This window comes from Microchirus variegatus (assembly GCF_963457635.1).
Source record: "Microchirus variegatus genome assembly, chromosome: 4".
Classification (NCBI taxonomy): Eukaryota; Metazoa; Chordata; class Actinopteri; order Pleuronectiformes; family Soleidae; genus Microchirus; species Microchirus variegatus.
In genome coordinates, this window is record NC_139805.1 from 29,279,980 (window position 1) to 29,302,089 (window position 22,110).

The window sequence follows — 22,110 nt, forward strand, 5'->3', positions numbered from 1 at the left end:
TCCTTATTGAATCCTTAAAACAAAGGTAGCTGCCAAAAACAAAAGTCAAACCCACTTGGAATACCATCACGGTTGATATGCGCCGCGCGTATAAAGGCCGATATTTACATACTTGTCTTCTGTGTTTTTCCGAGCTCTAAAAGGCCGGTATTTACATACATGTTCATGCGGATTTCAGCAGCAGTGCAGCAAAAAAAAAAAAAAAAAAAAAAAACTTACTTGAGAGACATAAGACAGGGATTGTTCAAATAAATATACAGCATGTAACAAATATTAAAACATCACCTCGCTCAGATCCATTGTTTAAAAAAAAACAAAAAAAAAACTGTTGGCCTAACAAAATGATATGTATAAAAGAAAAGTGTAGAAACTGAGTCTCTTGTCTGTTGGCTTGTAAGGTGACGGTGATACGTAAGAAGTGAAGCAGTGCGGAGCTGAGCGGAGGGAGTCGTGGTTTTCTTTTTTTTTACATTTTCTTTTCTTCTTCTTTTTTATCTATTTTTTTTTGGCCACGTTTAAGGCTTTGCAGTAAACATCTGCGCCGAGATACCGACGCTCCCTCCGAATCTATACCAACTCGTAGTAGTTATTAAGCCAGCAAGGACGAAAAGACATGCACGCACAGACACGCGCGCGCACACACACACACACACACACACACTTCGAGAGAGGCTTGCCACGACCTCTTCAGTTCTTTTTTCTTCTTCTTTTTTTTTTCCTCCATTAGGATTTCTTGGCAGCATTAAATAGTGCGTCCTCCCCCACCATTACCATCACCACCACCGCTCTGCCTCTTCGCTGTTGAAAATGGCCAGTGCTGGAGGGGGACAGCTGGGGTGAGTTGAGGGCCTGGAGGGTGAGGGAGACAGGGAGGAAGGGAAGGAAGAAAGGAGGGAGGGAAGGAGAGTCGGTGTGTCGGGCAGTTCAGTGGTGCGTGATGGGAGCGAGCTCAGGGTTCAGGTCCACCGTGATGTTCTTGTAAAGGCTGCTGAGGGAGATGTGGGGGCTGTAGTGGAGATTGTTGAGGCCGTCCAAGTATTGTCGCTCTTTGGAATACCTTAGCAGTTTATACCTACGAACACACAGTCACAGTTTTTTTTTCCCTTTACACCAGTATTTTATACTTTTTATTTGACACGATCGTCACAGTCAAGTCTTGTGTGCACGAGGATACAGGAAGTGGCCAATTTTTAAAGACTGATGTGTAGGATTTTATCAATATCAGATCTTAACAAAATGAAAATAAAATGAGCCCTATATTCTGACTGTCGATAAAAGTGGACATTACCTTGTGGTTTGGAAATTAAGGATGGACTAGGGTGGATGTAGCAGTTAGCCACCAGGGGCGACTCTGCTGGTTGCAAATAAAGAAATGAGGAAAATAAGCCTCTTCTTCTCACCTGATTGATTATATCGGTATACGTAGAAAGACTTTGCTGTGTATTAACATAACACGTGTATATTCATGTATAAAAATCATAACTTCACTACACTCTTTCCTCGCCACGATCGTACTGTTTAATACAGTACAGTGTGGAGTTTCTCCCTCTAAACATCGGTGTAGATTCTTACCTTCCGAGGAACTGCACCTCTCCTCTGTGGTGGTGAGGAATGGACCTGTACTTGCTGAGCTCTCCTTCCGGTCGCGAGACTTTCAGACCGGCGTAATGAACCCTGGTGGGGAGAAACCAGGACTGTTAACAATAACCCGCGGCCAGATATCGATCGATACCCAGATCAGTCTGATACAGTAGGTTTAAGCTGAAACTAGAGTCAAATTAGATATAAAATGACTGAAATTTCATGTCGTTCTGTTTAAGTTAAAGCTTTCAAAAAGTGGAATTTTAAAAGGCGCCACTTTAAATACATTTGTACATATGTACATACTGAATCCTGTGTATACTTATTTTCCCTTTTTGCAGACTAACCTGTTCCACAAGTCGTCATCCTCTCCTCCCCAGCCCCAGAATGCATTGGGAAAGCCATTAATCTTGTGAAACTGGTCCACGGTGAGTCCACTCACACCGCCAAAGAATTCATTGTAGGGAAGGCTGAAAATAAAACAATAAACATGAGTTTCTATTTTTACGCGTGTGTACATTCACAACTTCAAAGGGCTTTTAGAGATTAATGGTTATAGATTTCTTAGTTATCTTTTAAATAAAGCATATGACTCACATGTACATATACTTGTCCAGCTTGGTAGCAAAGTGCCGTGGCATCTGACCACAGCCGTAGTAGTTCCGGTCGTTCTCGGGGATGTGGTCAACGTCGTGGAAGATAAAGCAGTCCCAGTCCAGGTCCTTCATGGCCTCCAGGAATCCCACGTTAAAGAGCATGGCTCTGTTGAAAGGGTGACTCCCACTCTGTACAAACAAACGCGTACATAAACAGCAGTGAGTGACGGAGCGCGGTGCCGACGTCAGATACAGTTAAAGTCATGAACCCTTTCACACACACAGACCACCAAACTGCACCTGTTCAATGACGTAGAAGGCAAACTGCAGGCGTTGTCTCTGTAGCATGGGGATGAGGTGTTGGAAGAGGATGGGGAGATGCTCATGCCGGTTTCTAAATGGGATCAGGATCGCCACCTGCAGCACAGAACACAACAATCAACTACAACACTTGAAGCTGAAATGGTGAACGTTTCACTGTGTTAAAGTTAGGTTTTCAGGACAGTGGGGCATTCAAGTGTAGTTACGACATGTACCAGCAGAGGTCGCACATCGACCTCGTTAACGTTAGCGCGTGTTAACGCACATTAACACACGTCTCTATGACGACTGACCGTAAAAGACGCCATGTTTACGTGTCGCGGCACTGGAGTCCCGACACAGTTTACCAGTTAGCTCCTTTAGCGTTTAGCATTAGCGCCCCTACAGTCGAACTGGAGCGGTCTGTATATTAAACGAAAAGAGCAGCGCTTCAAATAACCAGTGTGCCTGTGTACTGCATGTGTGCCTCTTTTTTTAAAGTTTAGCGTTAGTTTAGCGAGACTCATTTTAACAATCGTGGGTCACGTAAACATGACGTCACAGGCTTCTTTTTCCAGTCAGTTGTCATGGAAACGGGTCATGCGCTACCGTGGGTTAACGTGCTAACGTGCCCAGCACTAAATAAAATCAAAAAATGTTCGAACTAAGACTAACTAGGTTGTGTTCAGGACATCTATGACTATTAGCATGCTGCTAATCAGGCATTTTAACTGTACAGTTTCAAAAATGTTAAAATAAATTTCAAATTAAAAGGCCCAGATTCACAGTTTCTAATTGAAAAATTATCAATTCCAGGTGTAATTAAAAAAATTAAAAAAAATGTTCCTTAAGTTCTGGACAAGACTGACAAAGCTAAGTTCAGGACATCTATGACTATAAGCATACTGTAAATCAGACATTTTTACTGTATTTGATATGTTATATTTGTTATTGAGGAGCTTCGAGTTAAAAAGACAATTTTCAGGTCAGCTTCAGCAATGCGTGTATAATATAGGGCAGTGTGTGTACGGTATAAGCTCATTGCGATCATTGTTAAGATGACGTATAATGCGAACCTTCCAGTGAGGTAGACAGTCCTTCGGTTTCCAATGTCCTCCAAACGCAATGTCAAACAGCGTGGAGAACTTCAGTTCTACCTCCTCCATGGGGATCTCCGTCATGTTCACATCCATGACGCCCTCTGTGCACAGAGAAGATGCTCCATTGACGCATGACTTTCACATTTTAGAATTCTTTTATTAAGCAATGAGATAAAAAAAAAAAGAAAATCCGACTCACTCATAGAAGGTAATCGCTCAGGGCAGGGGAGGTTCTGAGCGTACGTGAAGTTGTCCGGCAGGTACTTCGTCGGCTGGACCAGGTATTCACTGGAGTTACTCCCGTCAGGATAATCTAGGGCAAAAACAAGCACCATCAGTCCCAGCCGTGTCAATAAAACAACAACAACAAGAGCAATAATGTGCTGTGGGATCCATGTTGTCACATTTACACTATTTTTAGAAAGACGTGTGGTACATAAAGGGGCAGCGTCCATATTATTGACCACTCAAAGCACTTTACAGGTCCTTCTGCATTCATTACGCCCTATTATGATGAGTAGAGGTGGACTGTTTAACTGTTCGGCTAATTAATTGGGTCATTACCGGTGTGGCATCTCTATAGCGCACTGACTTGGTGAGCTATTACCAAAAACACAGCGGGCACTATGACCCAGCTTTATAGCTGGGTCATAGCACACACAGGAAAAAGGTGGACCAACTGTGATGGATCAGGACCTAAATTTCTTTCTCGTAGATCTATTTTCTGATTTTCCTAAAAAAAAAACATGTTGACATTTGACTGCATTCGCATTCCGCTGCCCTCTGCTGGTTTGAAGCGGTATCTTCTTTCTACCTCGAAGAGGAAGTCCCTTGAGATTGTGTACATGGTGGTGATTTGGCACTATTAAATGAACAATGAACAAACAATAAAAATAATAATTATGACTTACCTGTCCCATTGACGGTGCTGTTCTTGTTGGTGTACAATCGGATCATTTGGCCAATGGTCCTCACATTGTCCCTCAACATGATGCCCTGAGCCTGCACCCGGAAGAAGTACGTGTTGGCTGACAAAGAGAAAAGAGAATGTGTTTTAGTCTCCTTAAGATTATTAGACATATGCACGACGTGTTTATGTCCTCACAGTTAATCAAGTCGGTCTTATTTTGTCCACAAACCAAAGTGAATTAATCCTAATGATTTTGTTGTCAAAGGCAGCAAGGAAACTGCTCGCTGATGTTTAATTTAGTAATCCTTTAATAATAGAGCGATCACTGCAGTCCTAAAAATGTTGGTTTCTGTGATGCACCTGCTGGCGTTAGACAGAGCCAAAATGTTTTAATCGATAAAGACACTTTCAGAGGTCCGGAATGGTGTTCACTAGAACTCGATCTCAACCTCGAGGGTGACAGAGATCAAATTAGCTAAAGTACCAACCAGCACAACGCAGTTATACTCAGACCCCCCCCAAGCTCTGCACATCAGTGACTAATAATTCTAAAAGTGTGATTTAATTTCATACCGACGACTTCTGGGCTCATGATCATCATGAGAAAAGTGACCCAACAATGCATTAAATCATCACTATCAACAACACATGGACAGACGCATGCTCAGATATTATTAAAACTCTGCCTACAACATCATTCTGACTGATTAATGAACTACAATATAACACATTCATTTAACTACCATGTACAAATGTTAAAATATGCATGAGAAGTTGACCGATATGGGTTTTTCTATGCATGATTCGAAGAAACCAGGCCAGCTGATGGCCGGAAAAATAGAGTTGCGTAATATCACGGCACGGTTGGTTAGTGGTTAAAAGTGTTGCCTGACAGCAGTGTGGGCTCTCTGGTTTCCTCCCATGATCAAAACCTGTATGAATGTTTGACAGACTCAGTCAAGTTAGGTCTATTTTGTTGCTGTACGCTCAGTCGCAGTGGTATGCTATGCTAGTATTTTGGGCACGCTTGGGCCGATAACATATAACACATGGTATTTTCTAGAAAAATAAAGATATGAGGGCAACCCTCATTAAGCCTATTACTTAAGTCATTAGTCTTATCAGGGTATCTTGGCCAATTACCAATATTGTGCCATTAATATAGTGCACTTCATCCCGATCGGAAATTGGTGCCAATTGTTTTGTTTTTCTGGCTCCATATTAAGCCGATTTCGCTTTTTGAAATGACATTTATATACAGTATTTTAGATTTAAAAAGTATGTATTGTGTAAATGTTAAACACGCAAAAAGAGTTTTAGTGACTTCGGAACAACAAATACCTTATTTGTAGAGCTGCAACTAACGATTATTTTCGTAATCGATTAATGTGTCGATTATTTTCTCGATTAATCGATGAATCGTTTGGTCCATAAAATGTCAGAAAATAACGTTGATCAGTGTTTGTCAAACCTGGAAATGACAATGTTCTTGAACGTCTTATTTTGTCCACAAACCAAAATGATTCAGTTTTAATGATTTCTTTGTTATGTGGAGCAAAGAAACCAAGAAAATATTCACATTTAAGAAGCTAAAACAATCAGAAATCTTGTTTTAATCATGAAAAAAGCTTCAAACAGATTATCGATTAATTTAGTAATCGATTAATAATCGATCGATCGTTTCAGCTCTACTTATTTGTAATAACTGGCCTGTTAATAACTAATAATCAGCTGATAATCAGAAAATTATTAAGAAACGGCAAACTTATACTTCACAAATATGTATATATATATATATACACACACACATGTGTATATATATGGGATGGGTCCAAATATCAATTTGGTGATATATTATATCCCCATGTGGTTGCCTTGCAATATATTGATTATCACAGGATCGTTGTACCGTGATATTATTGGTATGTCGACCGTGTATCACGTGAGGTATCCTGTGATCCCACCCCCCCTGAATTGTGTGTTGTGGTCTGTTCCGCTATGATGTTTGGACAAAAGGAGTGGCTATTATGTTGGTGGAAGCTAGTGAGGAGACGCCAATAAATACATTTATTATTCAGTAAATAAACAAAATATAACGAAAGAAAACGTTGACCAACGATGCCAAGTCACCTCAATAACATACACAGTACACGGGCATTTTAAAAGCCACTGACGGCGGTAACGTAACGGCTGTGTCAACGCTCAGTTGTTAGCAGTTCATTCATTTTGTCTGCTGTCAGTAAACCGGAAAAACCGCGTGTTACAAGCATAAAAAACAACACAGACTGTTTTCTGTTTAATTCATTTAGACAACACTACAGTCCAGTGGGAAAAAAAATTATTTTACATTAAAAATACAAATAAACCAGCGAGAGCTAGCTGCACATCATGGCCCGGGTTGCACTCCCAGCTAGGACTAGTTAGCCCGTTAGCTGATTGTTTAGCTCGAGCCTGGTGTGCGAGTAAGAGGATCCGGGGGATTGTTGGAGCCGCACGCGTCGTCCTAGACATAATCACATTAACCGCAGCCCGGGTATTATCATCATCTCCCCCCCACCCCACCCCTTCCCGTGTTTACTAACCTATTCCGGGCGCCGTATAAATGAAGTAGAGACAAGTGGTGGACATGGAGAAGCAGAGGAGGATGGCCAGAAACGACCGGTTGGACACTCGTTGCAGCGGCCCCCAGTTCCCCATTTTGGCTCAGGTTCGCTTCTGCTTCGCCGACAGGAATCCCATAAAATACTTTATGGTGCGAAACGTCCAGGAACAGAGAGGCAGCAGTCCCAGCGGTGCTGTCATGTGCGAAATTAGCACGATCAAAGCGGTTAGCGGAAAAGGCTAACGGTAGCTGTGGCTTTTTTTTTCTGCCCCCCCACACACACACACACTGCCAAGAACTTTCCAGATGGATTTTAAAAAAACACAGCAGGTTTGGTAAATCAGGTAAACGGCGGCCTCATGTCGCACCGCCGCTCCGGGGACATCGAAAAACGTAACGCTGCAGAGGGAGAAACTTTGAGCTGTAATCCTATTTAAAGATGCTCCTGTTCTTCGTCTCCCATGATATCAGAGCCGCTGGTGCTGACGGGCGGTCATTGAAGGGGGGCAGGACCGCTCTTGCTCTGCCGTCTCCCACACGGTCCGTCAGCCGCCGGTTCTCCTAACGCGCTGACGGTTCGGTGACGCTCGCAGGCCCCGTGTCATGAAACCACATGGCAGATTAAACTTAAAAAAACACGGAACCGAGGTAAATTCCGCTGTGCCTCAGTTTAATTTTGACTGCAGAGACCGTTTCCGGTGGGTGTAGCAGCGCCGCTCCTCCCCGGCGTCGCCACGGAAACCAGTGCGTGTAGCGCAGTCGTCCATGGCAACGCCCTTTTTCGGCCCCCGATTGTTTTGATCAGATTACTCTCGGCCAACGATTATTTTCATACTCAGTCTGGCGATTATTGACACGATGAATCGAGGGAATGTTGTTTGTCATTGTTTTTCAACCCTGGAAATTATAACTTTTAATGTTTTCTTTTTGTTATATGGAGCAAAGAAAGCACAAAATATTCACATTTCAAAAATGGAACAATTTAGAGAAACTTGATTTAATTATAATTTATTTATTATTTAAAAAAAAACACTTCAACCGATTAGTCCTTTATCAACATGGTTGATTTAGTAATCGACGCATAATCGAATAATAAGTGATGCAGCCTGAACTCAAAATGGTTAATACTTGGGAATACTTTGCAAGATTTACTTTTTTGTCATGTTTGTTTGTTTTTAATATTGTTCTGCATTGTTCAGCAACTTTGTCTCATTTGATGCTTTTTATACTTTTTTTGAGTTTCGCTCTAGTTCAGCCGGGTTTCTTTATTCTGGTATTATTGCAGCTTCGTGTCACTACTTTATTCTCAAAAGGTTAAATGTGTTTTTTTAATGTATTATTCAGTATGGCCTGAATACTTGACCTTTAGTTTGAAATTAAATATTTATTTTATTGATACTATGTTATTGATATTATGTTTACCCTACACATGAGTATGTGTGGGGGGGGGGGTCTCACCATGGATGTATAATATGAACTCGATAGAGCACCGCCCCTCCGCTTCCGTTCATTCCTATGAAGCTGCTCACCCGTTATCGACTTGCTCGGCGCCTACATGAACAGCGAAAGGCATGATGGGAGTATGCTAATGACGTGAGCTAGCGGATTTATTGAATACCGCCGTCACGTTAACTTCGGCTTTTAACCATGGATTTGTAAATAAATAAAAAACCAACGATATCGAAGTGAATATAGTGAAGCTGAAAAGTACAATGACATAATTCGCGTGTTCATCACATTTAACAGTAACTTTATGAACCGATAGTGACACGGTCACAGTTCCACAGTCCACACCGTCATCAGTGTCACGATGTCCGGGACTGAACACAGTGATAAAGTGCAGCATGTCAGTCTCCTCTCCTCAATGAACACACAAAGCAGCTCGTTAATACATCGATAATACGTTTTAAAATAAATGTTAATGAGCGCCGAATAAACAACTAAAACCTGCTTTGTCATAATATTTTCAAAATGTAAACGAAACCCCCTCATTGTCTTCATTTATTGACATTTCTCATGAAGTTTTCATATCTTACGGTTCACTGACAGCAGCGCTGTTCCCGAGACGCCACATGACCGCGCTTGGCTGTGCTCGTACACAGCTGTTACGTCAATCTGAGAAATAAGATTTGTCTGGGCTTTTTATTGCCTTTAGGAATGTTTTTCAAACATGAAACTCCATGAACTAAAAATACATAATATAAAGATTTATAAAAGCCCGTGTCCATGTCTCGAGGTGTCCTGCGGACACTTTTACACGCGTCTCTTTTACTATTGCGGTCAATGGGAAAATTGCTTTTTGGGCTCGATGGGATTTTTTGTTGCAGTACCCACAGTGGCCACCATGCAAAAATTGTCTTCAAGGCGGAGGGGGCGGAGCTCTATCCAGTTCATATTATACATCCATGGGTCTCACAAATGTGTGTATATATATATATGTATATATATATATGTATATATATATATATATATATATATACATATATATATATACACACATTTGTGAGACCTATATATATACATATATATATGTATATATATATATATATATATATATATATATACATACACATAATATATATACACAGTTCACACAAGTAAGAAGAACTGTGGTTTTATATATATATATATGTGTGTGTGTGTATATATATATATATATATACATATATGTATTTGTATGTATATATATATGTATATATGTATGTATGTATCTGTATATATATGTGTGTATGTATGTGTATATATGTATATATATATATATATATATATATTAAAAATAATAATGATTTCAGTCAAATGGACATCATTTTAACTACATTTTTACACACTGTACCTTTAATACATAAAAACAACAACATGGTCTCAGAAAAAAATTCCCTTTTCCACCACAAGGAGTCAGTCGTGCTGCACTCCTGAAGCATAAAGTTGAACCTTGTAACCACACTGTGGCCAATCTGCGTCATTGCTCCCCTGAGCGAGTGGAAGTGGGAGATCTGCGTGTCCTCTCTGTGCTGCGTGTCCACTCTCTCTCTCTCTGTGTCGGTCATGGCTCTGTGTCTCCTCGGAGCAGCAGGACGATCAGCTGTGAGGAGATCCACGTCCACGCTGCTGCTGCAGCTGCAGATGCAGTCACACAAGTAAGAAGAACTGTGGATACTCTGTATCCGACATTTGCACATTCTTTGTAAAGAAGAAAGAAGTTGCGCATGCTAAAATAAACAGCAACTTTTTGCCGCATTTAGCAAAAAAACATGTGAATGCTAGTTTTGACCAGATTTACAGGAATATTTGTGAATGTTGTGATATTTACTTATCTTGTGAAAGTAGAATTGCAATGTTTAATCTGAATAAAAAATCTAAATGTTAAATTTAAATGCTAAATATAATTATACATGTTGAATCTAAATCTAAATGTATATGTTAAATATTTAGCTAATATGCAAATTCACACTGGGTAACCGGATGTACCAAAATAAATGCTCGAGGAGGTCAGGCTGTGTTTATACAATCAAATAACGAATAAACAATTTTCACTCGGTTCTGAAAATAATTGTTCATTGCAGCCCTAGATTCTATAGGTGATGTGATTTGATATTAATATCTATAAAGTTTACACGTTTGTTTTCCTTCTTAAACCAAAATTTATATTCCCCAAATCAATGCACATTAATGTCTTAATTAATGACTTAATACGTGCTTAATGATTACTAATAAAGGGCAAAAATAAATAGTAAAGTAAATAGTAGCAAAAATAGAGAAAGAAAAAAAAGTGAGACTATACTATAGTATAATTTATTCTAATTATAATTAATATATAATTTTACTCTCTAACTAAAAAAAGATGTACAGTGCTGAACATAGAATATAAAATAGAGAAATATTCCCAGCGCAAACACCATTATTTTGGGATGCAGACCAGAAAGCAGTAGGATGAAAAAGTAGAACATAAATGACAAATAATATTGATGTTTTTCTAAACCTATGAAACACAACCGGTCCACTCTGTGCACCACAACATCCAGTGAAGGTGTTTCCTATTACATAAGAATAATAGAGATATAGGTGTGACTCATTCTTCATTTCACTTAATCCACTTAACTCACACAACCTGTTTTTTTTTTTTTTTTTGTCTTAAACGTTTGCCAACAACTGCCAACTCCGAGGGCATAGGATAGTACAACTATGTCTCCATCGAGGAAGTGTAAATATATAAAAAATACATAGAACAAAGAGTTACAAAGAGGATATTTAGTTAGGTAGGGTTTAGTAAGTGAGGTAACCTTTGACCTTTGCTGAAAGCCTCTGCAGGTTTGACTTGTTTATCTAACTTAAAGGCACTAATCAAAGGTCACACAGAGGGTTTTGACAGATAAAACTGGTGTGAGGGGAATACTCTTGTGTTATCACTTATAGCCAGTCTAAAAGACAGTATAGGAGGAAATGGAGACAGCCCACAATCTCCCCCACAAAACAAGATATTTAACCATCTCCCTGACTGCTGTCACATTTTTTGTTTTAAACTCACTGACAGTTTTGCTGATATACAGAATAAGACCATCTTTCTGTCACATCATTTCAATGCAAATGGTGACGATCACATATTGTGAGAAAGCTGCTGGTGCCAGGAGACTGTAAAACGACAAGTGTTCCGTCACATATGATTTGACTGTGTGTTCTGCTGCAGCTCGTCATTGGCCTCAGGCAGGCAGCGCGTTAATGGAGTGGATCTGTTCTACGAGACGACGGGCAGCGGCAAACACGCCGTGCTGCTGCTCCCCGGTGCTCTGGGTAAACGATTTGTTCATTTCACCTTGATTTAACCAGAGAATTTCTATTTTTAAAGGAGCATTATGTAATAAAGCTAAAGCAACTGGCCATAAAATCCTCCTAATATGTCACAGAGACTCAGGAATAATGTTCATATAACAAACTGACTCACCAACAACAACAGTACAGACAAAATATTTGTATTAAAAAAAATATTTTGCAGACTGCAAATCATGTTTATGTTTTGAAATCATGTTATGGCATGTGGCACCACCTACCGCCGTCTACCAATCATTGCAGTCAGTAGAGTCTCAGCTGCCGAGCAACCACGGGTTGCCAGTTATGTCAGAAAGCGAAACATAAAGACGTCGGTATTTTGAATTTGAATGTAGTAACTGTTTTTGGCCACATTCGTACTTCACAAAAAAAAATTCTGATTGGTTTTCGTCAAAAACTGTCAACAGGAAGTTGCTTACGGAAGGACAGACACATTTGCAGATTAACCACTTACCGATGAAAGCATAACCTCCAAAACATGCCAATCAACCAATCAACCCAGATAAACTTTCTAACTGCATTGGCTTCCATGTCTTTCACAATATTCAACACCTGATTGTGATTGCTAAACCGTGTTTCCACCGACTGGAAAAGTTTGGTTTTTGCGACAGTACGGTACTTACTTTTTTGCCGTTTCTGTTCCATTCTTTGGCGCCCATCCCTCGGAGTTCCTAGAGTAAAATGGTAGGCTACGGTCAGTTCTTCCACGCCCTGGAGTTCTTCTGCCGGATCTCCTCCTTTGTTGTCTGTTGTCGTTGCACTGGTACAATGTCACACTACGTGGCTAGCGAGCACAACCCACACCCAGTTTACCAAGTATAGGTAATAATAATAATAATAATAATAATGCATTATATTTGAAGGCGCCTTTCATGACACTCAAGGTCGCAGAGGTACTGTCCTCCAAACGCAAGAAGAAGCTTTTAATGGTCAACGACGAGCACACATTCATCTTTTTCATGTCATGTCATGTATCATGGTAGCGCCCTCATGACACAACCCATTTTTTCGTCTTTTCCACCACAGGAAGCACAAAGACAGATTTTGGGGCACAGCTTAATTCTCTCAGCAGGGAAAAATTCACCGTCGTTGGCTGGGATCCCCGCGGTTATGGAAAATCCCGTCCGCCAGAAAGAGATTTCCCCCAGGACTTCTACGAGCGAGATGCAAAGGATGCAGTGGGTCTGATGAAGGTAGAACCAGTCATCCCCCCCCCCCCCCATCCATCCATCTCAACTATAGCTGCTAAATTATGTTAAATATGGAGGTAGATCTCAACCATTTACTTCACATGTGTCAAACTCAAGGCCCGGGGGCCAGATGTGGCCCGCCACGTCATTTTATGTGGCCCATGAGTGATTAATTGGTCTTAAAAATATGTGTTAAAATTGGTCTATGCTGCTTTAAGGCATGCGTTGACCATAAACTACATTTCCCACAATGCATGGCGAAACACCATCGCGGATTTACTTGTTTGTTTGGTTTCAGAATTTTTTTGTCTTTAACAGATGTGTGACCAAACCAAGACGCCAAAGAAAGAAGGGTTCAATCAATGACTTTTTTTGGAATTTTCACGAATTACAGTCTGACGACAGACGTTTGTGATTTATGGTTTGTATCTGTCATCGTATTTTCAGGCTTTGGGCTTCAGCAGGTTCTCTCTGCTGGGCTGGAGCGACGGAGGGATCAGCTCTCTCATTGCTGCCGCAACAAACCCTGACCTCGTCCACAAAATGGTTGTGTGGGGGGCCAATGCCTTCATGACCCAGCAGGACCTCGACCTTATCAATGGTACGTGTTGTGGAAATTTCTCTGCTTCTGCCGGGCAACAAGGTTTTATTTTCCTTGCAAGGAAAAAGGTAAATCTTCACAGGAGTGATCCTTGCTGGAGAAAGACCCCGAGCAAAGTGAGCACTCCACATTTATACCTGAGCAACTTCCCTTTCGCATTCCTCCAATAGACAAAGACTCTACCTTCGGACGATGCTTTCACACCTCTTTGTCCACTGTAGGCATCGGGGAGCCGACGCCCTGCTGGTGCTGCAGGAAGGTTCAGGCTAGAGACAATACACAATACACAATATACAATACACTATACACAAAGGACCTGGTATTCTGTGTTCGGCGGGTATGGGGTGATGGGCAAAAGTAGCTCTGAGACAGAGAAATTGAATTTTACCATTACATACGCCATCTTTCCCCGCCTTTGATAACAGTGGATGGGCTTTGAGTTTCATCCACAGGTTGTTAAAATAGTCATGTTTTGCGATCGCATCGCTCTTGTCCTCAGCTTTAAATCAGATGACGGATGCACTTGCGTTCTCTCCATATCTGAATCTTTCTGACGATGTTGTCCTAGGTTTCTTTGTGTAGCTGTCAAAGCCTCTTGCGATGCTCCAGATTCAGTCGTGGGCAGGAATCGGAGCCCAGAGAGGGTGCAGCACTGTTGTTCTGTGTCTTTGCAGATCACGATTACAAATGAATTTGACTTTTGCTTTTCCTGAGCCAAACATCCGACAGTCACGGCAGCGCATTTCTTCTATAGGCTAATAACTTCATAAACAAGCCAGTCACGAACCTCGCCGTCCGCGCCAACTGACCACTTTGTGTTAAAACGTCTTGAGTTTAAACACCATGGACTGCACCTGGGTTAACTGTGATTTTTTGGGGGCCAATCAGGCGTTCGCGATGTCTCCAAGTGGAGCGCGAGGATGAGGAAGCCCATGGAGGAAGTGTACGGAGCAGAAGGCTTTCCTAAACTGTGGGAGGCCTGGGTGGATGGAATCGCACACTTCATCGAAAGGCCAGAAGGTACTGACTTGATGTTTGTGTAGACCAGGTGCCAGAAGACTGGAAATCATCGAGCTATTTGCATCGTTTTAAAGTTGATATACATAATATATGCACAACAGCGACCCTTTAACAGTTACTGCAATTACTGTCACCCCCCAAAAATGTGGGTTTCTTGTTTAAAAAAAACAAATAAGAATTAGTTCTCTGGCTATCAGAACTGACAACACATCCACAAAAACCTGCTGTACCCTTTCAACCTTACAACTTAAAGGTGCCATATGTAAGAATGTGGCCAAAAACAGTTACTACATTCAAATTCAAAATACAGAGGTCTTTTAGGTTAAATTTTCTGACATAACTGGCAACCCGTGGTTGCTCGGCAGCTGAGACTCTACTGACTGCAATGATTGGTAGACGGCGGTAGGTGGCGCCACATGCCAAAACATGATTTCAAAACATAAACATGATTTGCAGTCTGCAAAATAAATGTTTTAATGGAAATATTTTGGCTGTACTGTTGTTGTTGGTGAGTTCAGTTTGTTATATGAACATTATTCCTGAGTCTCTGTGACATATTAGGAGGATTTTATGGCCAGTTGCTTTAGATTTATTACATAATGCACCTTTAAATTGTGATATTATATTCAAGGCCCAGCAGAACGCTGTGTTAAAGTCAGTCAGCAGAGACTTGAAACGTGTTTGATCTGCAGTGCTTCTGTTGATTTATGCAGATTAGATAATATGTGTGTGTGGTGTGAAGGAAACTCAGTCACTCAGCTGTATTTGTGCGCCAGTGTTTAAACAATATAATTGTCTTTAATATGCTCTGAACAGGGAGCGTCTGCATGGAGTCTCTGCCCCACATCACATGTCCAACCTTCATCATTCACGGAGCGAAAGACCCAATGGTGCCCGCCTTCCACGCTCAGTTTCTCTATAAACACATCAAGGGTTCACGGTGAGAATATTCACTCAAACCCGTTTTAAACAATGTTTCATACAATACAATTCAATTAAATTTAATTCAGAAAATGACACGTGCATACTCCTTAATTCTGTCCAAAGGTTATATATGATGCCAGAGGGTAAACACAACCTCCACCTGAGGTATGCTGATGAATTCAACAAACTGGTGGAAGACTTTCTGGAAGAGTGACCGTGACACACAGTGAAATAAACATTTGTTACATGTTTTTCAGTGAAAGATTTAAAATACTTTTCATTTGTTCAATCAACAGAAAACAAATCTTTTCTATGGCTCAAGGGAAATTAAAATCAATGTCTTTGCTCTCTTATTCTGACAATGCTAGCAGTTTATTGATATTTTAATTCACAGAATCTTGATAACCACTTTTAGCACTGATTTGAAATAAAAATTTATTTTTGCTTAAAATAAAAATAGCTTCCAAAGCACTTCATTGATCTTTTGATGTATTGTTGGCGTTGCGCAATATTTAATTACCACATTATGATATTGGGCTGCTCCTAAGACCAGACTCACAAGAATGGACTTTAGCATCTGGGACTCTTAACCTGGTTATGTTTTGTTGTGTTTAATTTAAAATGACCCAAGAAAAATATCATTAAAAAATAAAGCCTATTTAAAAATATATTTTAGGTGAATGCAACACGTTTCTGTATATTTATGACTTAGTTTCTCATAATTATCCTAATTATCACTTACTATCTCATATTTATGACTTAGTTACTCATAATTATGAATAACTATTATATATGGTCAATTATATGAAACATTAAAGGTCACATAGAGTGGTCCTGTTGCACATACATGTGAGTTATGGAGATCAACTTGCATATATTAAGTTGTTTTTATGGTCAAAATCCTCCTAGTTGATGTAAACGAGCCGATTGAAATCTGTCCTTTTCGAAGCGCTTGTCAGTCGCGCTATTTCAGCAATAAATCTCGCCCGAGAAGACAGAGTGTGTTGTGATTGGCCAGCCAGCGTAGAGCCTTCCCACCTGTGTTGTGATTGGCCAGGTATCTGGAAGTGACGTAATCTATCACGTCAGCTCTCAGAAGCGCAGCTCCCTCTCTGGAGCGGTGGATGCATTGCTACTCATTATCAAAACATTGTTTTAACAGTGTTTAAAAATAGCTTCGCCACGACTCCCCGCTGCAGTCCCTTTATGACTTTAAACCGGAGTCAGACCCAGAGTCAGAAGACACTGTTGCTCGTGAAACCAAGTAGGTCTAACTCCGGGCCGGAGTAACCACGCCATCCCTCCCCTTACCATTACGGGCACTCCCCTTACACGCGGGCACGCCTCCTCAACACTCCCCTTACACGCAGGCACCTCTCCTCTGACGTGATGACGTTTGCTTTTTTCGAAACTTTATTTATACACGCGTATCCCATGCAAACTCAGTGAGAGAGACTTTTTACCACGGTGTGCGACAATAATAGAGACGAATAAAATACTCGCTGACATTTATGAACACATAAGTGTACTTTGTATGCAATTTATGAATAATTAAAGCCACTTTGTAAACTATTAAATAATATAGCCAAACTGCTAAAATATATAAATGCAGATTATACACATACACATAATTATCACGTTTATGATATACTAATCACGTTTACAAAATAAAGTATCACGTTCATAAAATATAATTATAACGTTTATAAAATATAATGATCACGTTTATAAAATATAATGATCACGTTTATTTATTACAGTATCACATTATAACGTGATACTGATCCCCAAAAAACATTTCCACTGTGACGGCAGTAGCTTCTGTAAAATGTAACGTTTGTGAGTAATTTAATTTATTTTTGCAAACTTCCATGATCACAGCAAACTGTAGGTTATAAAAAGTTGTGTTTGATAGCCTACACTTTTTGAATGTCTTATTAGTCTGTTTGACAGAAAAAGTATTAGAACTATAGAAGTCTACTTGTTCTGTTTTTACACTCCCATGAGGTACAACTACGAAATCACTCAACAAAGCTTTCAACAAAATCAACAATAAACTAAACTATTGCTGATTATGTCATTAAGGAGTTGTTACCTATTTCCAGGTAGATATGTGAAACTCTGGTATCTGAATCAAACACAGTTGGACATCAGTGGATATTTTGACGAATGAAGTCATACAAAAGCTCTGAAACACTTGATTCTGCACAGAAAGTTGTATAACTTTCAAATCCATGTAATGAGTACAAGAAATTAATGATATATTATTTTTATTTGTGTAACACAAAATAAACTTTTTACACTTTTGACAAAGAGCCCCTGCTGGAACAAGGGTCTTTCTGCATGGAGTTTGCATGTTCTTCCCGTGTGTGCGTGGGTTTTCTCCAGGTTCTCCGGCTTCCTCCCACAGTCCAAAAACATGCAGATTTGGGGATTAGGCGATTTGGCCGTAGGTGTGTGAGTGTGAGTGAACGGTTGTTTGTCTCTTTATGTGTCCCTGTGATGGACTGGTGAACTGTTCAGGGTGTGACCTCGCCTATCGCCCTATGTCAGCTGAGATAGGCACAGCACCCCCCGTGACCCTTCAGTGGCGGACAAAGTGGTAGGTAATGGACAGATGGATGGAAAACAGTTTGACTCGAATCACAGTCGCTGAAGAAAGTCCTCACTCTCTAAAGCGCTCTGGAATCTGGCCAAGAGGCTTTCGAGTTTGAGCCTTGCTTCATCCGACAGGCTCTGGCTCTGAAGCTGTTCGCTGAGCAGCGTTATCTCACTGATAAGACAAAATGATACAACAAAATGATGAAGATATTAATGACACTCACATACATTTGGGAATATACACTGCTGTGAAAGTTGGTTTAACAGTTTTATAAACTATCTGACTTACCTCGAGTCAAACTTATTTACACATGTGTACATCTCAGTGGCTTTGTCCAGGGAAATGGAGTGTACAACTGCCAGGGCGAAGATTAAGATTGTGTTGGACAGTGACCATGTGTTAAAAGGAGACATACGCAGTTATATAAAATATGTAGTCTTTGAATCAGTGTCTGATATCTCACCTCTGGCAAAAGTACATCCATGACGAAAGCCACTGGATCAGCGTACTTCTTGTCTGTCTTTGTACTTTCAAGTATTCCAGACAAGAAGCTCATCACCTTGTCCACTTGGTCGTCGTCTTCAGAAAGAATGACGACCCTGTCCTCCTTCTTGGCCCAGGGAGACACTGTGCTGCCGCTGATGATTTTCTATAAATATATTATAGGTTTTTAGTTTGGGTATTCATATATAAATACAATAAATAAATAAATCCCACACAAAATGCTTTTTGACAAACTCACTTGAAGGTGTTGCAGCATGCCTTGATCCTCAGTAATTGCTTTAATTAACAGGCAACTGGACTTTACAATGCATAAATATGCAACACTGTATATATTCAAGTACTTTTAATAAGACAATTTCTTTCCCTGATTATTTGCACTTCCTTACGTACCACAAGACTCTTTGTGGATGCATCATCGGAGATGACCACAGTAACATCACTGCCCTAAATGGATACACAGATAAGTTTGAATGAGACAGAACACATCTGTGTGTTTACTGATGTATGAAAGATATGCTTAGACTAACCAAGTCTTTTGCAGGAAAGATGTACGGCATCTTGCTGTATATATGGTCATCTGCATCCGATGGCACCTGTAGACGATCATCATCACAATCAGAATTGTGCAGCATGTGTCATATGCAAATGTTGCAAATCTTCAAATGGCAAATCGGACACTGAAAAGTGTCATTGCCTCAGCTCAGGGCCTGCTCCAACAGGAAAGGTCATGTTGCTCTGTAAGAGAATTTTAATATTTAATATTTAATTACATTTCTTTTGTATTTTTAATAGGGAACATGTTTCATCGACAATCCAGTAGAAATTAACTGGATTACATTTGCCTATAAGACTTTACCTGTCCTAAAATATATGTAGGCTAACTGAAATTAAATAAATTTAACTGTTGACTGTGATTCAACAGAACTTTTTATCTCTAAACGTGAAATATATTATTCATTATCAAATGTTTCATCTTTACAATTGTAGAACTGAGGTCACGTTTTCAAATTAGCAAAGACGTGTGCAACTTCAGTCATTTAAAGATTTAAAAAAATGACTAGATAAAACTAAATAAAGAGCATGTAGTTTATTGTAAACGTTTCTTAGTGGAAAATGTGACTCACTTTGTCAATGTTATAACCTGTATTTAAGAAATCATTAAAACTAACTAGAAAAAAAAATCGCTTCTCTTGCTTTCTGATACAGTCGCTACGGTTACAACATGTAGACACGAGTCACGACTGGTTAGCAAACTAAACTTAATTGACTTAATCTATAATGTATAAATAACGACAATAAATACAGTGTTCAATATCAAACTGTGTATTAAACCATTCTTACCTTTTCTTCCGTCATATTTAGAACTTGCGTAGTTCTGCAGCTTTCCTCTCTTTCTAACTTCTCGCTTCTCGTCCTTCTTCAAATACGACAACGTCATCACGTCAGACGTGATCTCTCACCCAATCAGTGTTGAGGAGGCGTGCCCGCGTGTAAGGGGAGTGCCCGTAATGGTAAGGGGAGGGATGGCGTGGTTACTCCGGCATACATAGATTAAGTCAATTAAGTTTAGTTTGCTAACCAGTTGTGACTCGTGTCTACATGTTATAACCGTAGCGACTGTATCAGTAAGCAAGAGAAGCGATTTTTTTTTCTAGTTTGTTTTAATGATTTCTTAAATGCCTTTACTCATACAGGTTATAACATTGACAAAGTGAGTCACATTTTCCACTAAGAAACGTTTACGATAAACTACATGCTCTTTATTTAGTTTTATCTAGTCATTTTTTTAAATCTTTAAATGACTGAAGTTGCACACAGCTTTGCTAATTTGAAAACGTGACCTCAGTTCTACAATTGTAAAGATGAAACATTTGATAATGAATAATATATTTCCCGTTTAGAGATAAAAAGTTCTGTTGAATCACAGTCAACAGTTAAATTTATTTAATTTCAGTTAGCCTACATATATTTTAGGACAGGTAAAGTCTTATCGGCAAATGTAATCCAGTTAATTTCTACTGGATTGTCGATGAAACATGTTCCCTATTAAAAATACAAAAGAAATGTAATTAAATATTAAATATTAAAATTCTCTTACAGAGCAACATGACCTTTCCTGTTGGAGCAGGCCCTGAGCTGAGGCAATGACACTTTTCAGTGTCCGATTTGCCATTTGAAGATTTGCAACATTTGCATATGACACATGCTGCACAATTCTGATTGTGATGATGATCGTCTACAGGTGCCATCGGATGCAGATGACCATATATACAGCAAGATGCCGTACATCTTTCCTGCAAAAGACTTGGTTAGTCTAAGCATATCTTTCATACATCAGTAAACACACAGATGTGTTCTGTCTCATTCAAACTTATCTGTGTATCCATTTAGGGCAGTGATGTTACTGTGGTCAGCTCCGATGATGCATCCACAAAGAGTCTTGTGGTATGTAAGGAAGTGCAAATAATCAGGGAAAGAAATTGTCTTATTCAAAGTACTTGAATATATACAGTGTTGCATATTTATGCATTGTATAATTTCATTTTAGGAAAGGGCCCAACAGGCAAGAAAGAAACGGCGTGAGTCCAGTTGCCTGTTAATTAAAGCAATTACTGAGGATCAAGGCATGCTGCAACACCTTCAAGTGAGTTTGTCAAAAAGCATTTTGTGTGGGATTTATTTATTTATTGTATTTATATATGAATACCCAAACTAAAAACCTATAATATATTTATAGAAAATCATCAGCGGCAGCACAGTGTCTCCCTGGGCCAAGAAGGAGGACAGGGTCGTCATTCTTTCTGAAGACGACGACCAAGTGGACAAGGTGATGAGCTTCTTGTCTGGAATACTTGAAAGTACAAAGACAGACAAGAAGTACGCTGATCCAGTGGCTTTCGTCATGGATGTACTTTTGCCAGAGGTGAGATATCAGACACTGATTCAAAGACTACATATTTTATATAACTGCGTATGTCTCCTTTTAACACATGGTCACTGTCCAACACAATCTTAATCTTCGCCCTGGCAGTTGTACACTCCATTTCCCTGGACAAAGCCACTGAGATGTACAAATGTGTAAATAAGTTTGACTCGAGGTAAGTCAGATAGTTTATAAAACTGTTAAACCAACTTTCACAGCAGTGTATATTCCCAAATGTATGTGAGTGTCATTAATAACTTCATCATTTTGTTGTATCATTTTGTCTTATCAGTGAGATAACGCTGCTCAGCGAACAGCTTCAGAGCCAGAGCCTGTCGGATGAAGCAAGGCTCAAACTCCAAAGCCTCTTGGCCAGATTCCAGAGCGCTTTAGAGAGTGAGGACTTTCTTCAGCGACTGTGATTCGAGTCAAA

The 22,110-nt window shown here is 39.9% G+C and overlaps 2 protein-coding genes across 2 annotated transcripts; one reads left to right on the forward strand and one right to left on the reverse strand.

Moving 5' to 3' along the window:
- Window positions 1-924: 924 nt before the first annotated feature.
- b4galt6 (UDP-Gal:betaGlcNAc beta 1,4- galactosyltransferase, polypeptide 6) lies at window positions 925-7,184 on the reverse strand (the record flags this gene model as incomplete). The annotated part of the gene is made up of 9 exons (XM_083888133.1): window positions 925-1,072; window positions 1,573-1,674; window positions 1,929-2,051; window positions 2,179-2,366; window positions 2,478-2,594; window positions 3,554-3,678; window positions 3,777-3,890; window positions 4,489-4,605; window positions 7,070-7,184. 9 exons carry the CDS (start codon window positions 7,182-7,184, stop codon window positions 925-927), a joined length of 1,149 nt encoding a protein of 382 aa, XP_083744259.1.
- Window positions 7,185-10,068: 2,884 nt separating this feature from the next.
- bphl (biphenyl hydrolase like) lies at window positions 10,069-16,007 on the forward strand. Its single transcript, XM_083887981.1, has 7 exons — window positions 10,069-10,226; window positions 11,774-11,877; window positions 12,940-13,106; window positions 13,551-13,704; window positions 14,593-14,724; window positions 15,541-15,664; window positions 15,772-16,007. The coding sequence occupies exons 1-7, from the start codon at window positions 10,135-10,137 to the stop codon at window positions 15,860-15,862; spliced, it is 864 nt and encodes a 287-aa protein (XP_083744107.1). The 5' UTR covers window positions 10,069-10,134; the 3' UTR covers window positions 15,863-16,007.
- The last annotated feature ends 6,103 nt before the right edge of the window (window positions 16,008-22,110 follow it).